This window comes from Lupinus angustifolius, chromosome LG15, assembly GCF_001865875.1.
Source record: "Lupinus angustifolius cultivar Tanjil chromosome LG15, LupAngTanjil_v1.0, whole genome shotgun sequence".
Taxonomy (NCBI): Eukaryota; Viridiplantae; Streptophyta; class Magnoliopsida; order Fabales; family Fabaceae; genus Lupinus; species Lupinus angustifolius.
Window position 1 is genome coordinate 20,568,081 of NC_032023.1, and position 21,758 is coordinate 20,589,838.

The 21,758-nt window shown below is 32.9% G+C and overlaps 4 protein-coding genes across 9 annotated transcripts; 2 read left to right on the top strand and 2 right to left on the bottom strand.

Moving 5' to 3' along the window:
• Positions 840–17,496, bottom strand: LOC109327971. Of its 4 annotated transcripts, none has more exons than XM_019561179.1 (3): positions 17,485–17,496; positions 13,820–13,822; positions 840–4,407 (listed from the first exon to the last, which is right to left on the bottom strand). In XM_019561179.1, exon 3 carries the CDS (start codon positions 4,291–4,293, stop codon positions 1,312–1,314), a length of 2,982 nt encoding a protein of 993 aa, XP_019416724.1. In that variant the 5' UTR covers positions 4,294–4,407; positions 13,820–13,822; positions 17,485–17,496; the 3' UTR covers positions 840–1,311. The 4 variants fall into 4 exon arrangements, 3 of the variants coding, with proteins under 3 accessions (XP_019416724.1, XP_019416725.1, XP_019416723.1); XM_019561180.1 differs by lacking the exons at positions 13,820–13,822; positions 17,485–17,496 and adding an exon at positions 6,633–6,751 and having other exon boundaries at positions 840–2,301; positions 2,350–4,407; XM_019561178.1 differs by lacking the exons at positions 13,820–13,822; positions 17,485–17,496 and adding an exon at positions 6,633–6,751.
• Positions 10,608–12,344, bottom strand: LOC109327975. 2 transcript variants are annotated; one of them, XM_019561186.1, is made up of 3 exons: positions 12,077–12,344; positions 11,377–11,719; positions 10,608–11,284 (listed from the first exon to the last, which is right to left on the bottom strand). In XM_019561186.1, exons 1-3 carry the CDS (start codon positions 12,146–12,148, stop codon positions 10,773–10,775), a joined length of 927 nt encoding a protein of 308 aa, XP_019416731.1. In that variant the 5' UTR covers positions 12,149–12,344; the 3' UTR covers positions 10,608–10,772. The 2 variants fall into 2 exon arrangements, with proteins under 2 accessions (XP_019416731.1, XP_019416730.1); XM_019561185.1 differs by having other exon boundaries at positions 10,608–11,286; positions 11,373–11,719.
• LOC109327973 (prostaglandin E synthase 2-like) lies at positions 13,285–16,480 on the top strand. 2 transcript variants are annotated; one of them, XM_019561184.1, is made up of 7 exons: positions 13,285–13,397; positions 13,431–13,655; positions 14,301–14,435; positions 14,525–14,600; positions 14,872–14,966; positions 15,886–16,053; positions 16,147–16,480. In XM_019561184.1, the coding sequence occupies exons 1-7, from the start codon at positions 13,337–13,339 to the stop codon at positions 16,311–16,313; spliced, it is 927 nt and encodes a 308-aa protein (XP_019416729.1). In that variant the 5' UTR covers positions 13,285–13,336; the 3' UTR covers positions 16,314–16,480. The 2 variants fall into 2 exon arrangements, with proteins under 2 accessions (XP_019416729.1, XP_019416728.1); XM_019561183.1 differs by having other exon boundaries at positions 13,286–13,655.
• On the top strand, positions 18,547–20,905 carry LOC109327976 (GDSL esterase/lipase EXL3-like). The gene is made up of 5 exons (XM_019561187.1): positions 18,547–18,879; positions 19,455–19,585; positions 19,708–19,941; positions 20,051–20,248; positions 20,747–20,905. The coding sequence occupies exons 1-5, from the start codon at positions 18,588–18,590 to the stop codon at positions 20,789–20,791; spliced, it is 900 nt and encodes a 299-aa protein (XP_019416732.1). The 5' UTR covers positions 18,547–18,587; the 3' UTR covers positions 20,792–20,905.

Below are 21,758 nucleotides of genomic sequence, written 5' to 3' on the forward strand. Positions count from 1 at the left end.
TATAAGAATTGTGTTTCAATCACATTAAATTTGTACCCCAAAAAAACATTAAATTTGTCAATCCGTTGATTCAAATTAAAAACAACAATACATTATCCCCTCCATTTTCCTTCTTCAAATTTTAAGTGACAAAGATGATCATCAACCATAGGTGACTAGTGATTGGTCGTTAAACATTTCCCAATAGATTTCGACTTTGTTAATGAGTTTAAAATCTATGCACTGACAGTATAAGTATCAACTCATCATCCAACATTGATTTATAATACTTTTGCTTAAAGTCAATGATAACTAATATATGAATGATTAAGATTTACTGATAATATAAAAACATTTACACTGATGTACATATTAAATCATTTGTTCATAAGAGGAAATCATGTTATGTAGCTTGAGTATGTTAAATATGATATTAATGAATACATAACCATTGTTACCAACTAACCCACAAGGAGGAAGAGGGAAGGAGAACTGCCATGTGTGTAAAAAAAATATAGCCACGGAATAACTTGACATGAAAAATTATATAACTAAGCATTATAATGAGATATCTGAAAACCCAAAAAAATAAAAAGAATAGACGGAAAAACCCAAAACATTGAAAATGGTGAAGAAATGCTAAACATATGAGCTATGAAGCACCTCTTAAAATATGTGTAGGAAAATTACAAAGCCGAGTTGAAAAAGAAGTGTAGCACACCAATACACCATGAATGCAGGGTAAACTTGTCTTATCATAATAAATATAAGGATACATATGTAATAGCATATCATATTTTCTTTATTTTTTGGCATCACTTACCTCTCAGGTACCGGAGAGGAGTCTCATTCTGAATGGGGAGCCTAACAATAAAATGGTAGGGATTGTAAGCAGAAAACTTTGTAAGAGGTATTTCTCAGTTAGTGACCTCTTCATTTTCCTATTTTTACAGGTTATTCCTCTAACATAATGGAAACTATGAGAAACATGATAATATTGCCTATAAATTTCTTACTTATGAAAGAGAAATTAAAGCTAGTGTACCAAAGCCTTCTGTGCTCTACTACTATTGTTCTATCAAAGCAACAGGAAGAAAAAGAAGCAAAAGAGTGAGTAAATAAGAAGAAAAAGAAAACCCAATTTCCCCTACAATCAATACTGTGAATCATATGACATCCATACCAGCTTTTATTGAGTTATGTCTGGATCTTCTGTTACTAAAGGATGCCAGTGTAGCAATCTACTCTTGACGATCATATCAGGTAATAAAGCATCAATTGGAGGCTGTAATTATAAACAGTTCACAAGAGAAGTAAAATCATAAAATTAAACTACTTCCATGGAGGTTGTTGATGCTTGTAGTTAAATGGGTAGGATTCCCAACCGCTGTCTGGTTCCTTTCTTTTCCCACCAACCCCGGAACTTGAGGGTCGTGGCATGGTGCCTTGACCAGGAAAGAAAAATTGCCTTGTTGTCAAGGCATCTCTATTCCCACCACCCTCAATCATGAAGCCGGAGTTTAGGTCAAGGTTAGGAGGGTGTGACGGTCCAACTCCATTTAAAGCAAGTTGTGTAGCAGTCATGTTCATTATGAACGGTGGCTGAGAATAAGACGGAAGGACAGTTGACGAAGATCCTGAAGCGACTTGAGGGACAAGTGGAGCTCCTCTTGAGTGCACCATGTATGGAATTGTGCCACCTGACCCATACATGGCCGATGAAAAAGACAAAGGGGGTGCTGATGCAGATACTACTCCATTATACCCAAGAACACTTGAAAGATTGTAGGATGCTGTGGGTGGCATTCCTAAAATGCCACCTGCTCTTGACATTGTAAGATCTATTGCAGGTTCAATAGCCTTGCCATTTGGCAAAAACAAAGTTTGAGGAACATATTCTCTTCTTCTACCAATATCAACTTTGGTACCAAAAATAGAGATAGCAGGGGCATCTGATTTAGAAAGCCCGAATGCATCAATGAAATGAGGAGAGTTACCTGGCCCCTGGTCCACTAAATCAGTTTGAAGGCGTGGCCTGTCATTCAAATCAATGTTTCTAACGGAAGGCTGCATCGATGATGTTGATGATGCAGGTGATGGGCTCCAATAGCCATTTCTCCCAAGAAAAAATTGCCCCTCCATCCTCTGAACTGAAGGTTGGCCATCACAATCATCGCCAAGACTGTTCAGATCCAACTCAAGCCTGCTTGATCTTTTAGGACTAGATTCAACTAGTAATTGGCCTGAAGGAAGGAACGAAGATTCAGCAATTGGTTTTGCCGATCCATCATCATCCTCAGCTACATTTAGATCAAAATCAAGCCAATCCTGCCTCTGCTTGGAAATATCAGAATTCTCATCACCAGAGAAATTCCTCTCACTGTTGCAGGGTGATGCAAGACCAAAGGCACTGGTTCCAGTTGACCCTTTCCATCCAAGTGTCCCCTCAAACAGCAAAGGGGCCCCAGGCAGGCCAGGACTTGGTGCAGGCATAGAATCAGAGACAACAGGTCTTGGAGTAGACATAGCATTTACAGAAACATCCATATCATCAGAACCGTCTTCATTAAGATCAAACAAACAGAGACGTTTCTCTGAATTACCTCCTGAATCTTGAGCTGCTTCACTTGCTTGCACGGACTCCTTGTTAGGTCTGCATTCCGACTCAGCCACAATATTGTTTGAAATACTTAAACACTGCTCTTCGTCAGAACATGCCCCGGTAGAGTGGCTTTCTCTGGATGACACTTCCTTGGGTAGCACAAGACTGGGTTCATCCTCTTTTTTAACAGAGTCTGGGCTGCCTGGTTGCCTGATTCCACCTTCAGTGATTTTATCAGAAGAACTGCATACTTCCCTTTCAATTTCCAGAGCAATTTGTCGAGTGACTTCTATAGCATCAACAATGCCATTGTCAAATTCATCGGCAGAACTTTTCCTGTCAATTATGCTAGGGCTCCTGGAACCTTTTCCAGGTTTATTAAAATCATAACCATTTGAGGTATTCTCACCTTCACTAGAAACATGGCCCTTGCCTTCCTTTACTGCTCTGACATATTTTGTTCCAGAGATGGACATCTCTAACACCTCAGTCTTTCCCAACTCACTTTCACTGACTGATGAGTCCCACAACACATTAGAATGGCAGTCATCATTATTTTCTGAAGCTTTAGATACAGCTATGACACGATTCACCCTGTTCTTTCTACCAGACGCAGGTGACCCCACGCCATCAGAAGTGACTATTTTATGACAAACACCAAGCTCATTATTTTCACCATTATGCTGCAATGTTGGTTCTTTCACAGGTTCTAGTGCTTTTGCATCACTAGCACTGACAGAAATAGGTTCAGGCTCTAGCTTGGTGGACACCAAACAGATCTCTGGTGCGTCTAATTTTTCTGGAGGGTCTTTAACATTTTGTTCCTGATACTCCGTTTTGGCAAAGTCAGTTGACGGTACAATGTCTGATTGTCCTTCAACATTGTCTTGCTTTGGAACAAGTAGGTTACAGGTTCCAACCAAAGCATTCTCACTTGGAGCACATAACGGTAGTCCTTCATGTACAGAAACAACTTCTTGGGCAGAAGACGAAACACTAGCAAGATAGTTCGGTGATATCTCTTTGATTTCTTCACATTCCAAACTTGCATTGCCAGAACTCTGTATCTGAGCACTGGCAATCCTTTCTGGTAGTGAATTATCTGGGCTTCTAAATAGAGATTTCTCATTCCCGACAAGTCCTGGTGTATGATCACTATTATTGCCAGCTTCAGTCACGGAAGATGGCTGGCCTTCCTCCCTGACAAGCTTGCTACTTGCATCATTGACTTCAGCAATATCATGAGATTCAGCATCACCATTTCCACTTCCTTTCCAGCTGTCAACCAATACTCTTGCTTTATTCTGAACCCTAGAGCTATGGTGGCCAAGTAGATTACTTACAGTTTCATGAATTCCAGATGAAACTGACTTCTGACTATCAAGGTGCAGCTGTTCAACTGCTCGTAACATTCCAGTGATTGATTCGTCAATAAATCTGTCATTGGCACCAATAGCAAAATTTTGAGCGTCCTTTAACCATCTATTAATGAACCAAAGTCCATCTAATTGAATAAAAAGATCGAGACAATCTCTATTCTCTGTAGCAGCAATAGTGCTTGCAACAGCAGCCCACTGCCTTGTAGCATCACCAGCATTTTTAACCACACAATCTTTCTCCTTCTGCATTACTGAAACAAACTCCTGCACTCGATAAGGGGCTGTGAGCCCATCTTTAATCTCACTCAAGGTAAAGAAATCTTCAAGAGTCATATTCCTTCACATAATCTTTCTCAGATCATGAAAGTCATCCTTTTGGCATCCCAGAACCTTCTTTTCCAGAACAAGTTTCAATAGGTTTTCTGGAAATAGTTCCAGAAATTTGCACTGCAAATATGATGACAAAGTAAATATTCAGATATTGCCACACACATAAAGATCATTTGAGAACGTATAAACTTCTAACAATAAACATAGCAGATACAAACCAACCCCAAGAATTACAGCAACAATCAAGTAAGATGCTAAAAAATAATAATTGGCAAAATTTCAGTCCTCGAGTCAAATTTTGCAAGTGCAGAACTACAGAGAGTATGTCTCACAAATTTAAACCACCATAAATAAATAAATAAAACAGTTTTGCACAACATAGGATATAACATAACTGATGTGTCAAGTTTAAATATGAGACCCTTGGTTGAAGTCTTCAATAGAATATCATAGGATTGGAATAGAGAAAATTAAGAAAATGTGAACATTCAAACTAAAGATTGATCTCGATCAAATATGAAAAAAACCCACTAATTATGGCAAACAGACCAAAGTATATGTAACTCATAATAAAAGAAGATCTTGCTCAACAAGTTCCATCTTTAGAGGGGTTATGGTTCAGAAACTCAATATATGATTAAAAAGAAAATAGCTGCAGGTGTCTAGATCTAACAAAAATGATTGCATAACTATATTATGCATAAAAAGTAAACACCATCCAAATGAAGACTTTTCAGACCATCACATGCCAACAATATTAATGTCTTTATTAGTACTGAACCTGAAGAAAGAGACTGTGACTAAATTTATTGTCTTATACTAATTACCATACACACATCTGGCAGATTCACTAAGGTAAAAACCAAGCTAGACCAACAGGTTTCCCCCTAGAATATAGTAATTACTTAAACTGAAATTCAAGTTCACTGAAGATGTCACTCGTCAAATATAAATGGACAAGTCCAAATGTTCAGTAGACTTCAGTATTTTTTATTACTATTATATCCACAACTGATATACGATACACATCAGCAGTTTGGACTTTGGACGGTTTCTAAACCTATGTTTGACAAAGGAAGAGTATGTCTGCAGTTACTTCAAGTTGAAATATATAAATTACAAACAGAAAATTGTCAAAGCTGAGCATTTGTCGAAATACATGAAAGAATGCATTTACATATCAATAACAACTAAATCAAAATTATGGCAGGCCAAACAGGAAAAATTCTCAGTTCTAATTACCATTACTAATGAATCCTGTGTCACTGAGAGTCCGAAAAACTCATTGTACATTGAATGGACATAATTTTTTCCAAGGCATCAGAATCATTATATTTGGCTCCCAAATAATAATTCCCTAGGTAGACATTGCATTAAAGAACATTTTTTCCGAATCTATCAAGGCCCAAGTAGCTACTAACTATACTGCAATACCAGTATGATATGATACTGATACGATATAACAGTAATTCTAAAAAAATAACATACAAGCACGATAGTGTCATTGTTCTATCATTGAATAAAAAATGATCTAAAACAGTCATTCCTTTTTACGTAACTCTCACCATTTTTTAAGATAATTGAAAATGTGGTATAGAACTATAGAAGTGGGATGAAGGAATCATTCAGCTGCAGTGAACCATAATGTAACTAAACAATCATTTTAGTTTCACATTTGGACACATCCTAGATTCTGAAATAATAACTAATGTGTTGTACTCGTATCTACGCATGATAACAAGAAATATGTTCAACAGATCAAGAAAGCTAAGCAGTTATCACAAACAAACTACCCACAGTTAAAGAAGTTCCACAAATCAATTCATGTCTGGATGAGGGAGGAAATACCAAAAGCTGAGTAAATTCGAGGTCCGGTACGATGTTACAGCTATGAATAAAACAAATTGTAACTCCCTGTCAAGATATCTGAATAAATATCACTACATCCCTGAAACAGAAAATTCAGAAATAAACTCAGAATCTTACACACAAAATGGAAATAAAAACAAACAAATATATACAAAATTATGTTTAACAACAAACCCACCCTGAATTTATATACATACAACAAATAAATATAAATCCTTAATTCTCAACCAAACGAACTACCAAACATATCATTTCAAATATCCAAAACCCTAAAACAAGAAACAGGATAGAAGATATGGGAAACCCCTAAAAATATCGTAATTTCACAGTTTCTTCGTTAGAACCAAGTTATATCAAAATTGAATATTGAGATTATCAAAATTAAACACAGTATCGTAATTAGGGAATAAAAAAGAGAGAGAGAGAGAGAGAGAGAGAGGGGTAGAATGGTAAAAGGGATATAGAGGGTTCACCTGGGTAAGTGAAATCGAAACCCTAGAAGCTGTGACTCAGCTTCTGATATGTTATGTTTTCTGATGAAAACAGAGCGAAAGAGAAAAGAAGAAGAATAAGAATAAGAAGAATAAGAATAAGAAGAAGAAGAAGAATAGCAACGTTAGATTTTTATTTGATTTGTGTTTTGGTTTTTTATTTTATTTTGTTGTTTAGAAAATGGGGCATCAACGTGACACTAACACGTGCAACGCCAGAGGCTGTTCGAAGCTGATGGGGCCCATCTTTCGCCATAACAACTGTGTACTTTTATTTGATTCGGTTATGACTCCGAATATATTTATACCCGACCCATTTCTATTTAATACCTCACTCTTGGATTATGGCCATTTATTATCCACCAAGAACAATTATTTAAAGATTAAATATACCAACCGATTTTAATTCAAGTGGTACATGTTTGACTCATCTTAAGTAAAGTATTGGGTATAAGTCTTATGGATGAAAAAAATACTCGTTGAAAGAGTTAGCTCCACATATCTGTTCTTGACTCGGACATGATTGCTTGCAGTGCGATAATACTTGTGGAAAATCAAATAACATTTAAATAAAGATAAATATTGGTTTTAATCCGTTTTAGATTTTTTAATCAATTTAAAATTTTATTTTAAGTTTGTTGGAAAGTTTGGATAAGAACCTAAATGTAATATTTAATCCACTATTATGATTAAATATAATGTCTGATACAATAAAAATATATTTTCAATTGTTAGGTAGTCATATATGGGGAATGTTTAAGTTTTCTCTTGTTGGATCATTTATATTAAGGTAATATCTATACATTGTAAATACAAATATTTATTCACAATTAAGATATCATTTGTCATTTATTTGTATTACTTTTTTTAGATAGTCAATTATTATAAAACACAAATAGTAAATGATATAATAACAATATATGAAACTCATAATTGTCAGATTCTACTAAATTATAGGATGACCAAAAGATCAATAATTCAATTATTAAAAACAATATTTGTTGGAAGATACAGTTACACCTCTCAAACATGATTAATTCCTTATATATAGAGTTTGAAGACATCATAATATAACAAAAGAAAACTAATACAATATCAATACATATATTATTTTCTCTTTATAAAGTTCACATAATATAACAACTCAAAGCAATCTAATAAGCCTCATCAAATAAATAAAAAATGACTTTTTCAATTCAAATGTATTAAGAATGTATAATCTATATATTGATGGTATAAAAATTTATATGCATACACTCTATCATTTATCATATATTTGAATCACTTTTTTTTTAAAAAAGTTAACAATAATTAAATGTCAATCATAGAAAATGAATTAACAATGTACAAAATTTATATATTATTATATAAATCTTTTTTTCTTATATTATTTTGTATTGATTATGTGCTATTGACAATTTTATGATTTATATATCCTCCTAAATCTTCATCAATAATGGAGTTTTAGATTATTTCTATCTGCATACCAAGTATTGAATATTGACTACATATTTTGTAAATCTATTAAATTAACATGAGATATTGATGGAAATATAAGAAATTAAATTTAGAGTTTAAAATCTATGCACTGACAGTGTAAAGTTTTTTACATTGTCAGCACATCATCCACCATTGATTTGTAATATTTTTGTTTGAAAGTCAATACTAGCTAACATATGAATAGTGTGAATTTATTGACAATGTAAAATTTACTTATACTGTCGGTGTATACATATTAAACCCTTAAATTTAACGCTTTTACTTGGAGAAGATGGGATTTTTCCTTTTCTCTCCTCCATCTCTTAGAAAGTAAATAATCTCTAATTGGTGTGTTCAAAACATGGTAAAAACTGTCAGTATAAGATTTTTTTACAATATTACTATATTATATATTATTTATTATTCATATTTAATTATTATTAATTATTAAATAAAATAATATAAATAAATAATGAATAATACACTCTCTAGATATAAATCAATACAGTGGGTTGGTAAATTTTATGTCTCGGTTCATTTCTTTGTTGTGGGACTCTTATCTCAAGGATTAAGATATTCACATTATTTTTTTTTGGAAAAGAAACAGAAAACAAAATATGTGTAGACGTTGTCTTAATTGAAAAGGAAATGTCCTTTGTTGTCACCATCATAGATTATGCATCATATCTACTTTTCTCTTACTAACTCACTCTATACAAATTTAAGGGTAAATAAATTCCATTCTAAGAAGAATCTGAGTTTGTATAGTTGAACTGCTTTTGTTTTTTGCTGCTAGAACACCTTTGAAGTAAAGATAAAAGGAAAGTAAGAAGGTGCAGTATATTACTATAACTCTATGGGATATAGTATAATGAACAGGAATTGGCATATTATAGTTTATGTTTAGCATGATGAAACTCAAAAGAAAAAACTTTTAGGAAGATATATTCTATTTAGGACTAAATTTTAATTAAAAAGCTAAAGAAATTTCACTCTAAGTTCTTGTACATCATAATTTTTATGGATAAGTAATAACTAGAGAGCAAGGGAGCTAGTTTTTTAGAATGTAGATAAAACTGATGTACTATTGATCTTTTAGATTGGTATTTCTATATAGTTGAATTAGTAATTAGGAAGTTAATAGTATAAAAAATAAGAGTGTAATATTTGTTGTGTTTTTAATATAAAAATTTATACATAGTTAATATATCATTAACTATTACTTATTTTTACTTCAATTTAAGTAATATTAATATAAATAATAGTTAAATATTAATGATATAATGATTTTTCTCATGATAATAATCATGCTTGAATATGATTGGGTTTAAGGCCGAGTTTGGATTCAAAAATTAAACTCTATTAATATTTAGGGTTGGTTGAGAGACAAATATGACTAGAGCCAACTCTATGTTATGGCCAGTTTCTCATTTATCATGTATGTATGTATATATTCAATTGTGTAAAAAATAATAACATGTATTTAGTCCAAAATATAATTGATTCATGAGAGGGGATACACTTACTCCGTGAAAACTTACTCTTCATTTTAATCATTAATTATATGACTCGAAGTTAAATTACATGTTCATAATACTATAAGTCCAAGGTCAGATTTCAGGTCAAAAGCTGGTCCGACCGAAATTTAAGGTCAGTTACATTCAGTTCTAGTGTCGGATTCAAAAATAACACAACCAACATTTAAGGACAAGTAAAAGACAAGCTTTACAGACCCATACTCATATCGAACAATGAAATTACATGAGTGTTTACGCTATTGTTACATCATTCATATTCATTTTAGTCATCGTTGCCTTTTAAATATAAGAAAAATATATATGCACTAATAATGTATGAGTTTTATGCATTGACAGTGCATTATCCGTCATCCATTCAACCAAACATTGACTATTCGAAAAAATAATCCACATAAATTGTGAATAAAATATATAATTTGAGCTGGTAAAAACTGGCCCAAATACAGTAGAAGCAGGGTACAATACGGGCTGGACTACATTGAAACTAATTGGGCTGTGGTGAACTCGAGTGGCCATGAAGTTTATTAATTGTAGATTAATAATTAGTTTAATAATTAGCTATATAAATAGGCAATTCATTTAGCACCTCAATTGAAATAAGGAGTAACGTTTTAATTTAGTTTTACAGACTGTACCATAGGTCAACAACAGAAGCTAAACAGAGATTTATTTCTTCGTTTATATATTGTATTATGCATTTTCGACAAAAAATGCATTTCGTCCCATAATAATGATGACTCAACTTCGTTTCCACTAGTACCCGTAAGTGAAACCACTTCTGTAGGTTGCAGTGTAGGTGAAACAACCATTTTAGAGGATAAACAATGTTATCAAGAAAACAAAGTCCAGAGACAAAAATTTGGCAAAAATAATCAAATATCAGTTAAGAAAGGACCATTTGTGCCAATATTTTCTACCATAGCATATGGTATGGAACTAGATCAATCATGTTATTTAATAACGAATTTACTCAATATGAGTTCTCAAGTCATTCAGGTGCTATTTCTTCAACAAAAAAATAGAGCACCTGTACAGTGAATTTTCATTATACAGCTGCCTAGCCCTTACCCAAGAACAGCTAGGAAGACACCAATTCCTCTCACAATCAAAATGGGACTGTGTATGGCAACGCATATAATTCAACCTCAGGTAAGTATTGAGCACGAGGCCACAGAGACGAGCTAGAACATGATAAGGTGGCAGTGACAACTTTTACTGTTTTAGAGGCACGCCTTTCTTCTTGCTGTTCCGACCTAAATAGCCAGTCCTGACCATCTGAATCAAACCCAATACACGTAGCTGGAGGAGGAATCCAATTCTGAATTAGAGAGTTATACATTGATACCATCCTCATTCCTTCATCATCAACAACTACATTTGTGTTACGGGCAGCTCCATTTGGTAAACTTTGCAATGCTACACAGTGTCTGGAATCTCTAGGACAATGATCTATCTTAGTCCTTGTGATATGTGGCAGAGGAGGATTCGCTCCAACAGCATCACGAGTTAAGGAATCTGCAGTTCCTACAATTCGGGAAGCACAAACAGAGGAACCTAACTTGGATTCTTCAGGTGCAGTGTGTTTGGTCAATGAAAAACGAAATTTTTTCTTCGTTCCTGTTTCAACAAAAATAGATTGTAAACACTGTGCCCAAAGACAACATTAAATTCACCAGTTTCTCATGTTTCTCATGTTACTCAATACTCACCATGATCACATCTACTTGGGGAGATACTTCTTTTCCTCTTGATGCTGCTCAGGGTACTGTCAGAACAACAAGGATCCAGAGTAGTAACCGACCGATAATGTTCCTCCGTAATATCACTCCTCTCTACTCGTTCATTCTCATTGTAGACTCTCTCTGACACACAACCACTTTGTTTCTCTAGTTCATCGACCTTGATCTTTTTACCACCTTCATTTGCATAAAAGGATGTTCCTTCTTCTCCTTTCCTATCTTTCCTTTTCTCTTTCTTGGACTCTTTACCCTTCTTCTCCCTCCTTCTCTCTTTCTTCCTATCTTTCTTGGATTTCTTAATCTCACTTTGGAGCTTTACATTACCAAATTAACATTCTCAGTACAAAGTTCCAAAAATAAAAAAAAAACTACACAACCATTTGATTGGGCCAGATAAAATCCATGCATTCACATCTTTTGCGACTAAAAGTATAAGTTATAGTAAAAACCATCGATGTTACCGAAAATTATTACCAATATTGTTTACATAAAACACTATTTATCAGTTTATCAATATTATAAATTAGGTTTCTCATTTTACAACAACTACGCATGTACATATAAGATCTCCCACCAATATTAGTTGAAAGAGAGTACTTGATATTAATTACAAATATCAACAACACATGCAGTTGAGCACAAATCGAAAAACGAAATCGCTCAAACGAACCTTAATCGATTCGATCAAGGCATCGCTATTCCTCGTATACCCTGGAGGTGGGAAAGGGAAGCATCGAGACATCTTCGATTATCGCACGATAATCGTCCGAGTAAAGCGTTCAGTTTTGCTCAAATCGAAAAATCGCTTAACTATAAGAATGAATCAGAAGAGGATTCACAACACAGAAGCGCAGCAAGATTTCGAAAAGCGAAAATAGGATTAGGGTTTGGGAGGCGTAAAAGATGAGATCGGAAACGCGTAACAAATAGAATAGGTTGAGGGAGAGTCCTTATATTTATAGTCATAAGATACCTCTGTTTTGGGTTTTTCGCCGGGCTAACACTACAATTAAAATATGGCCCAAAGCCCAGTTGGGCCAGGCTTGAGTTTAGAAAAATTAAAAGTTTAAAATCAATAGATCCCAAACAATTTCTTTATGCTGTCTATTTGAGATGAAAAAAATATATGTATTTGACACATAATTGATTCTTAAAATATAAATGAATAATGAATGATTTGTTGAATATGTGTAAATCTTTAGATTAATATTATATCGATATTATATTTTCAATGGAATCTTATATGATCTTTCTGCATTTAAATGAGACTATTAAACTTTTAGGACATAATTATAAACACAACATTATAATTTGTTGGATTATAAACTTAAAAAATAATTTAACTTATGAAACTCTGAAAAGTTTCCCTTGTTACTTCCCCAAATAATTTTAGCTCATTATGTTTACAATATAAAAAACTAATAAAATAAGCCAAACAATATCTAATAAATATTACTAAATGTATCAATCATAAACTATGTAAATTAGTTGGTTTAAGTGATATATATTTAATTTCTTTTAAGCAATATTGTTAGTCTTACGTATATGTGGATGTTCCTAATTTAAACATGATTGCCTGAGTATGAAAATACACGTGGGAAACAAAAAAAATTTAATTTTTACATTATCATTATTTTGATATAACAAAAAGTATCATATGACCCAATAACTATTTTTTTGTAGGTGTGTTGTTAAAATTTACCAAATTGAAAATGATTAAAGGATGAGGGAGAAATTATTAATCTACTATTCTAATGACAAAACCGTCCTTATAATCTTTTCTAATGACAAAAAAGACCTATAATTGTTTTTTTGTTATCGAAAAGACCAGTTTGGGCGTTTGTTAACTTTGTCTAACATAGAAAAGAACAAGGAAAAATAAAACCCCAAACCCTGAAGCATTCGGCGGTCACACACATTAGCGAAGAATATGATAAGGGTTAACAATCGAGCAATATTCATAGGCAGGGCCTTATTGAACACCACCACCACCACCACCACCACCACCACCATCCTCTCCGGTGCCGTTTCCGGTGGCGCCACCATTAATCAAGTAGCTCCCTTTGCCACATGCTCCAGTTCTAACCATCAATCACATAATCTCGTTGCTCGCTTTGGCCTATCAAATCCTTTTCTCGCTCAGTATAGTTCTGTTGCTGCCACGTCACTCGCTCAAGACAACGGATTCAACCCTAAAGAAGTGGTTCTCTTTCAATACGAGGCTTGCCCGTTCTGTAATAAGGTTAAAGGTTATTTCCATTTCCCACACTCATATTTTATTATAATATGCTGATTTATCTCAATTCTGATTCTGAGTGCATCACAATATTTCTTTTATAGTTACATGCTTCATATTAATCAGTATTAAGGTGTGAGTTTGTCTACACCCTTGAGAGCTTAAAAGCTACTCAACCAGCTTATTTGATCGAAAAGCTAGTAGCTTTATTTGATCAGGGATGATATTTTTTAAATAAAAAAACTAACTTATAAGCCCCGATTCGACAATTCAATATGAGTAGATTGTGGCTTATATGCTACGATTATTTAAGTTATCGATACTTATCAACCACAAGCTATCAGCTGGTTGTGCAAAATAGAATCTAGGAAGGAGACCAGTCTTCAGATTCCGTTTGAGCCCATTGTTCAGTAGACGTGCTGTAACCGGGTTTGAACGTGATATATGAGTTCGAATTGATGTATGATCTATTTTATAGATAGAGCATAACATGACTGAATAGTTAAAAAGTGTGACATTTTGGTTCCATTGAAATGGTGGAACCAGAGACAAAGTTGTTTTGTCCTGGTGCAAAACTACTTTTGTGTTTTATACGTGATTGAGTAGAGTTTCATCCTTAGAGATCGAAATTGCCTTATTACTAGTTTTCCTTTCTCAGCTTTCCTCGACTACTATGATCTTCCATACAAAGTGGTGGAAGTAAATCCAATGAACAAGAAAGAAATCAAATGGTCTGATTACAAGAAGGTCCCAATTTTGACAGTTGATAGTGAACAACTGGTTGATTCTTCAGGTTCGGGACTTTTCTCATGAAAACTATAAGCTACTTATCTTAATTTTATTGGAGGTGTGTTTACGTACTCACCCAAAGTACTTTGACAGACATAATTAATAAGTTGGTCATAAAGATACGTCCAGATTATGAACTCAATGCAGATGAAGAGAAGAAGTGGCGAGAGTATGTCGCTTACTATCCTTTCCTACTTAATTCTTCCCTTTTCTGGTTCACATTCATTTCTTCTTGTTGTTTTAGTTTCTTGGTTGCGTAACTCTTCTGCTCTTGATTTGTTAAAAGATAGTTTTATCAGTATTGCCACCATTATTAGGAGTCCGTTTTTCCTAAAACACTTGATTTTAATTTTTTGTATATGCTTGATGCAAGATTAGCTTAGCTCTAACCTTTCACTTATCATATGATTATTAACATTATGCCGTGACTTGTGATATAGGTGGGTGGATAATCACTTGGTCCATGTGTTGTCACCAAACATTTATCGAACTGTTGCTGAGGCTTTAGAATCATTTGAATATATCACCACTAAAGGTAAGATTTCAAGTCAACTAAATGTTCTATGTTGTAAACTGTCCTTTTATTTCCTTACATTCACAATTAGTAGATTATTTACAAATAATTCTGTTGTTGCAGCTGACTAGTGAACTACAGGAAAATTCCATGTTTTAAAATATTACGTGTTTTTGGACTGCTCTCATACAATGTTTAACTCTGAAGCATATTCATTCTCTCCAAATACTTATTTTAACATATTTCATTTTCTTGTAATTTCACATTGCTACAAATTTGTATTTTCCTTGTCATTTTCCAGAAATGAAGTGAATTATTACATTAGATCAAGTGGTTCAATGCATTCAGCTACGTCATTCGAATTTGTGACTATTCTGTAGTAAGTAGTGACACTAGGATATGAAAAACAGGACCTCTCCCTGTTGTTAATGCATGACATTATATAGACCTCCCGATTCATCAAACTTTTTTGCTTGTATCAAATTTAAGTTAGCCCTGTACCACAGTACCGTATCTGTAAAAATATATATTCTTGAAAACACACCAAGGGAGGGAGGAAGTGTTCTGTCTACTGTGCTGATTACTTAACTAAGTATGGATCTGGAAATGACAATGCTCTTAGTTTATTTGATTTCCCTACTCATGAGCTTAGCATCATGTTGGTTGCTGGTGCTTAGATTTTGTTTCTATGACCTTAGCTTTCCTAATCTTTATTTTCTTTACCAAAAGCATTTTGTATATCACTTCCTGTTCATGCTTTACATACTCAGTTTGAAAGCTATATTTGTTGTATGCTTTTTGTGAAGCAATTTCTATCAATGTCTTCTCTTATCCACCCTTTATTATCATGATTATTTTGGTGCATTCCTCTCTGCATTTGCTACTTTCTTCTCCCTTTTAATATGTAAATAATTTTAGAAGTTTCCTTTTAATTGTGCAGGCAATTTCAGTCTATATGAGAGGTTAGTGGCAAAGTATGGTGGGGCTGCAGCTATGTATTTTGTGTCAAAGAAATTGAAGAAGAGACATAATATCACCGATGAGCGTGCGGCATTGTATGGTGCTGCCGAACAATGGGTTGATGCTTTGAACGGCCGAAAATTTCTTGGTGTGTTCAACTTTTATGATATTCTTGTGATACAAGAAATATTAAGTCTGTCACATGAGAACTCACAATTGCTTATATACATGATTTTGGCAGGTGGATCGAATCCTAATTTAGCAGATCTTGCCGCCTTTGGTGTTCTAAGACCCATCCGCCACCTCAAGTCAGGTAAAGATATGGTAGAGCACACAAGGATTGGGAAATGGTTTTCTGAGATGGAATCTGCAGTAGGACAGTCTTCCAGGGTCATTGGGAATAATTAGAAAAATTACACTTTAGTGCCTTATTAATAGGTACATTTTGCTCTGGTTCCTGCTACCTTGTTGGTTACGGTGGTGGTTTGTCATCAACAACTGTTCTGAGATTCAAGGTATATATTTGGATAAACTCTCTCTGGATTGAAATAAAAGAAACTTTGTTTTGAATAAGACAATATTGGACTGTAAATTTAACATTTTCTGATGCATTGTTAAGACCAAATTGTCGTTTTTTTCCTTCTCCTTTTGAGTTTAATATCTATGTACTGTAATGAATTTTATAACATGATTATTATGTCATTCATAATTCATCTTATTTTAATTTAAGATTTAACTATGATTAACACATAAAAATGATGCATTGAAGGTGTCATTTTTAGTTGTTGTGATTGCATAGACATTTTTAATGTAAAACTGTTGCAAATTTATTCAAAGTTGATGAATTAGATATAAAGTGTTATTTTGACATACATACTTTTTGGTACGGTGGATGATTTGTGGGAGAATATATCATTTTTATATATGATGGAGCTCATTTTGTTGAATAATTTTTACATCATTGATCACTACCCTTTCTCATGATGACGATATTTTCTTATGAGGAGGGATTCGCTTACTCTTCATCCTATTCATCAATTTTAGGGAAATCCAATGATTTAAATAAGTGAATAGATCTAAATTATTAGCTGTTCATAGAATTGATAGCTAGAATGAGAATTAAGTGGATATTCACATTATATTAAAAGAAGATATCTGACTCCCGACCTAGAGGGGCAATGGTATAAGGCCCATTATAATCTGGGACCAAACATAAAAAAATATCTGTTGTAAAAAATTAACAAATTGATTATTAGTTTATTACTCACAGTTGGAAATATTAATGTATTTGTAAAGTGAAGTACTTTGGTGGAGTTGCCTCTATGTACGGCTGATGGTCCAATCTTACCTGACATTGTTGTCGGAAATATATAATATAGTACTTATATCTGCCTTCATGTCAATAAATGTATTCAACTACTCGTTGCGTGATAACGCTTCCTTAACGTAGCACACTATACTCTATTCGTAGGTTAATAAATATAAATGTATTTTATAAATTTCTTTTCACTTATTATCAATGTTGTAATAGCTGGATGTTCTGCTCTTCCCACATGAAAACAATTTTAGTATGTTTAACTTAATGTGAAGTTGTATTGCTTTGAATCGGAGAATTCTGATCTGACCAAGTTAAAACTTGTTAAACAAAAATAACCTGTAAAGTCAATCAAATGGTTTAAGTAAAATTTTAAAAAATGGAATACTATTATAATGTTTTAGGTTACTCCTATCCGAAAAAATGAACATATATTATTTCAATATAATTATATATAATTATTAATTATATAAAATTTTGTATTTATATGTAGTAAATAATTATGATATAAATGATTAATTATATATGAAATTATTCATTCCAATTTGACGGTTTAATTATGCAAGATTAAACATAATATGGAAATTCTTTCGGTTTGATTTAGATTTTACAACATTGCTTATTATTATAAAGAGTGAGAAATAAAAAATAAAATAAAAAAGAGGTGATAAGAGCAAACAAGATAATAAGTCAATACTTGTTTAACGAATAAAAGATACTAATAGTTTCAATTTTTTTAAAGACAGCGTGAAACTATTAGTATATGCCGAACATTTTTCACGTTAAATATACAGTTGTATTAACGAATAAAAAAATGAAACTAATCATAGAAAACTAAATCTAGAATTTATGCATATGTAAAACCAACGTTTTCCAAACCTGTAGTGAAAATGCTGACATACATGCCCAACCCCAAAGGGTATGGTCCACGATCATTAAAACTACAGCTACGATACTCAGGTCTTTCTGCTTGTGCCGTTATAGAAAGACTTACTTGGAAACAAAATCGTATATAGACAAATAATAAGATCTCGACAATACATTAAAATTAATTTAATTTAATTTTAAATAATAGTATCAAAAATCATAAAATATATTTATCTTTAAATATGACATGCTATATGCGTCTTCGTATAAGTTTTTATCATGGCTTTATAGCCATTTTGCTTGAAGAAAAGTACTTACATATAGCACTAAATATTTTTCCGTACAATCAACGGGTAGCTGAAAATGTTTCTTCCGCGAAATAAATGAGTTCGAATTAAAGTAACTAGATCATACATTCATACATTATATAGTTATAGTCTTATACATAGATATCAGATCTGAATTTCAAATACAATAAGTACCCAAAAACTATAACCTTTATGGGTCCCTTAATGAAGCTATCTTCTCCTCTAGCATTTTGTTCTTCAATGCTGCTTTATTTCATAGTATTGTTACTTGTTTGTTGTAAAATAAAGGGTGTAGTGGAACTTCCACCAAATGTTTCTGTTCCAGCAGTGATAGTGTTTGGAGATTCAATCATGGATACAGGTAACAATAACAACAACATGCAAACGTGGGCAAGGTGCAACTTTGCTCCATATGGAAAAGATTTCCCAGGTGGGATTCCAACTGGTAGATTTAGTAATGGAAAGGTTCCTTCAGATCTTATAGGTATATCATTTTCTCAACTATGCCTTCTTATAGCATGTTTAGAACACTTTTTTTGAGCCAAATTTATATTCATTCCTAGTTTAGTATTTCGGCACGAAAATGTTGGTCTACTAATGTAATGTCCCGTTAGATTCACATAATAAATAGTCACTGAGCAACTTTAAGTATCATATTTTAATGTCCCTAATATTTGAAGAACAAGTTGAGAAAACTCAAGACATTATTTTATTTTCAATGGCTAGGGATCTGTATGTATTTATGAGTTTTAAAAGTAAGCTCATGGGTATAAGTGTAACAAAAATACTTCATCAAGTTTAACCAAGAAAATATTTTATAAAAAGATAAAATAAGTACATGACTTCTTAAAATGATAAAGAAGATGCATTTTATCTTGTTGGAAAGTAAGTCTCACATCGCCTACTTCATTGTTTCGGTAATAGTTTAAATACCTGTTGGACTACTCCTCTCATTGCCAATTGGTTTTTAGATGGAACTTTGACATTACCTTCTTAGAGTGTTAAATAACTTAAAATCATTATGATCTATTAATTTCGTGCACAACTATATTATATCAGTTGAAGAATTGGGCATTAAAGAATTTCTGCCAGCATATTTGGATCCAAATCTCCAACCTCATGATCTGGTCACTGGTGTTTGCTTTGCATCTGGTGGCTCTGGGTATGACCCCCTCACATCCAAAATAGCAGTAAGTACACTTTCAACTACATTTCCTGGAAACAAGCCGAACCAAGTTGAATCAGAGCTCAACTCGGTTTATTACCAGTCCTATTTTTTTTCCTAACTTTGTTGTGATATTATTTTAACCAGACAGCGATTACATTGCCCGAACAAATAAACATGTTCAAAACATACTTAGAGAAGCTAAAAGATCTTGTTGGAGAAGATAGAACCAATTTCATCTTAGCCAATAGTGTTTTTCTTCTAGTACAAGGCAGCAATGACATTTATAACACATATTTTTTGAGTCACGCTAGACAAGTGCAATATGATGTTCCTACTTACACTGACCTTATGGTTAGTTCAGCTTCTAATTTTTTAAAGGTATGCTATTGTAAGTTTCATTTGAACCTCTAGTAATATTCATATTAATGAATATATAAAAGTGCATAATCTTTTCCTAGTAACATTTTTTTGTCTCTATAATTGAAAGGAAATATATGAACTAGGTGCAAGGAGGATTGGAGTATTTGGTGCGCCACCAATTGGGTGTGTGCCATTTGTGAGAACAGTGCTTGGAGGAATAGTTAGAGAATGTGTAGAAAATCAGAATGAAGCATGCAAATTATTTAACAACAAATTATCAGAGGAGTTAGATTCCCTTAGCCAGAATTTGCCAAACAGCAGAATGGTGTACCTTGATGTTTACAACCCTCTACTTGATATCATTCAAAATTATCAACAATATGGTATAATCTCTGATTATATATATTCTTTGTTACTATTTATTCACAAGTATTTATAACAAAGATTTAATATGTATACACTAACAGTATAAATATTTTTTACACTCTTAGCAAATCTTCACTATTCATATGTTAACTACTATTGACTTTCAAACAAAAATATTACAAATTAATACATATATTTTGAACTCTTCCAACAACTCAATTTTGAAAAAAATGATGCATATGATGTCTTTTTTATCAAAGACAACAAGTTGTCTCAATATTTTGTGTCACATTATGTCTCAATCCAATGAAAAAGTACCAACTAATTAAGAAAAAAAATATAAAAATAGAAAATAAGATGTTTTTTATTACTGGGTGGATTGTGATCGGCTTTGGACATGGAGAGGTAATTTTTTTGGAACATATGATTCTTATGTCTTTTTTATATGTAATTGCAGGTTATAAAGTCGAAGACAGGGGATGCTGTGGCACAGGGGAAGTAGAAGCTGCAGTGATATGCAACTCTTTGGCACCTCCATGTTCTGATGTTGAGCATTATATTTTCTGGGATAGTTTTCATCCTTCAGAAAGTGCTTATAAAAAGCTTGTAGCTTCTCTTCTCAAAAAACATGTGTACCAATTCTTTTGATCGCTCCTTTTTCAGAAACTGTTCTGTGTAAAATGTTACAGATTGTACCAAAGAATTATATATGCAATCCTATCGTCGTTATATATAATCACTAGCACGTATAGTAGTTATGTTATACCATTATACGTGGTGAGGAAAGATGTTATTATTGTGAAAATAATATGTAAGCGTAAAATAAAATTTATGGATATTTTTCATTATTTGATTAAGATATAAGATCTTATTTATAGTACATGAATAACTAATAAATTTACATAAACAAATTAATTAACAAATTAATAAAACACATATGTTGAATGTGTAAAATGTGTTTGTTTTGTTCTTCAATAGGCCCTCAAACTGGAGGATAAATGATAATAACTCTGATAATTCGATTTGATATCGTGATGCATGTATGCCATCAATATATAAGCAACCAAATCGTTAATTCTTCATGTTGCTGCTAAAAAAACATAGGGAAAAGTTATTTAAGGTGACTAATGACCCTCAAATGAATTCATTTCGTTAAGAAGTTATGAGGCACAATTATGAATGTGCAAGATTAAATGACGACAACGCATTTTATCCCCTTTTCATTTCATTATCCCCACTCCTTATACATAAAAAATATTATAGGATAATCTCATATCCATGCACATACTAAATTAAGAGTTTAAAATTTATGTTACAATGTCAGTGCATCATCCACCATTAATCTGTATTAGTTTTGTTTGAAGAGTCAATAGTGATTAAGAAATCAACGGTGAATAATTTACTGATAGTGTAAAAAACACTTACACTGTCAATGTATACCTATTAAACTATTCGATAAAACGAATGAT

Excerpts from the sequence above, each read along its gene's own strand:
- LOC109327973 (XM_019561183.1), top strand. The coding sequence starts at position 13,337 with ATGATAAGGGTTAACAATCGAGCAATATTCATAGGCAGGGCCTTATTG. Across the intron at positions 14,601-14,871 it reads GAAGAGAAGAAGTGGCGAGA|GTGGGTGGATAATCACTTGG; the intron begins GTATGTCGCTTA and ends CTTGTGATATAG. Across the intron at positions 14,967-15,885 it reads TGAATATATCACCACTAAAG|GCAATTTCAGTCTATATGAG; the intron begins GTAAGATTTCAA and ends TTAATTGTGCAG.
- LOC109327971 (XM_019561179.1), bottom strand. The coding sequence starts at position 4,293 with ATGACTCTTGAAGATTTCTTTACCTTGAGTGAGATTAAAGATGGGCTC.
- LOC109327975 (XM_019561185.1), bottom strand. The coding sequence starts at position 12,148 with ATGTCTCGATGCTTCCCTTTCCCACCTCCAGGGTATACGAGGAATAGC. Across the intron at positions 11,720-12,076 it reads CCTTGATCGAATCGATTAAG|CTCCAAAGTGAGATTAAGAA; the intron begins GTTCGTTTGAGC and ends GGTAATGTAAAG. Across the intron at positions 11,287-11,372 it reads AGTAGATGTGATCATGGTGA|AGGAACGAAGAAAAAATTTC; the intron begins GTATTGAGTAAC and ends TTTTGTTGAAAC.
- LOC109327976 (XM_019561187.1), top strand. The coding sequence starts at position 18,588 with ATGGGTCCCTTAATGAAGCTATCTTCTCCTCTAGCATTTTGTTCTTCA. Across the intron at positions 19,586-19,707 it reads CCCTCACATCCAAAATAGCA|ACAGCGATTACATTGCCCGA; the intron begins GTAAGTACACTT and ends TATTTTAACCAG. Across the intron at positions 20,249-20,746 it reads ATTTGCCAAACAGCAGAATG|GTTATAAAGTCGAAGACAGG; the intron begins GTGTACCTTGAT and ends ATGTAATTGCAG.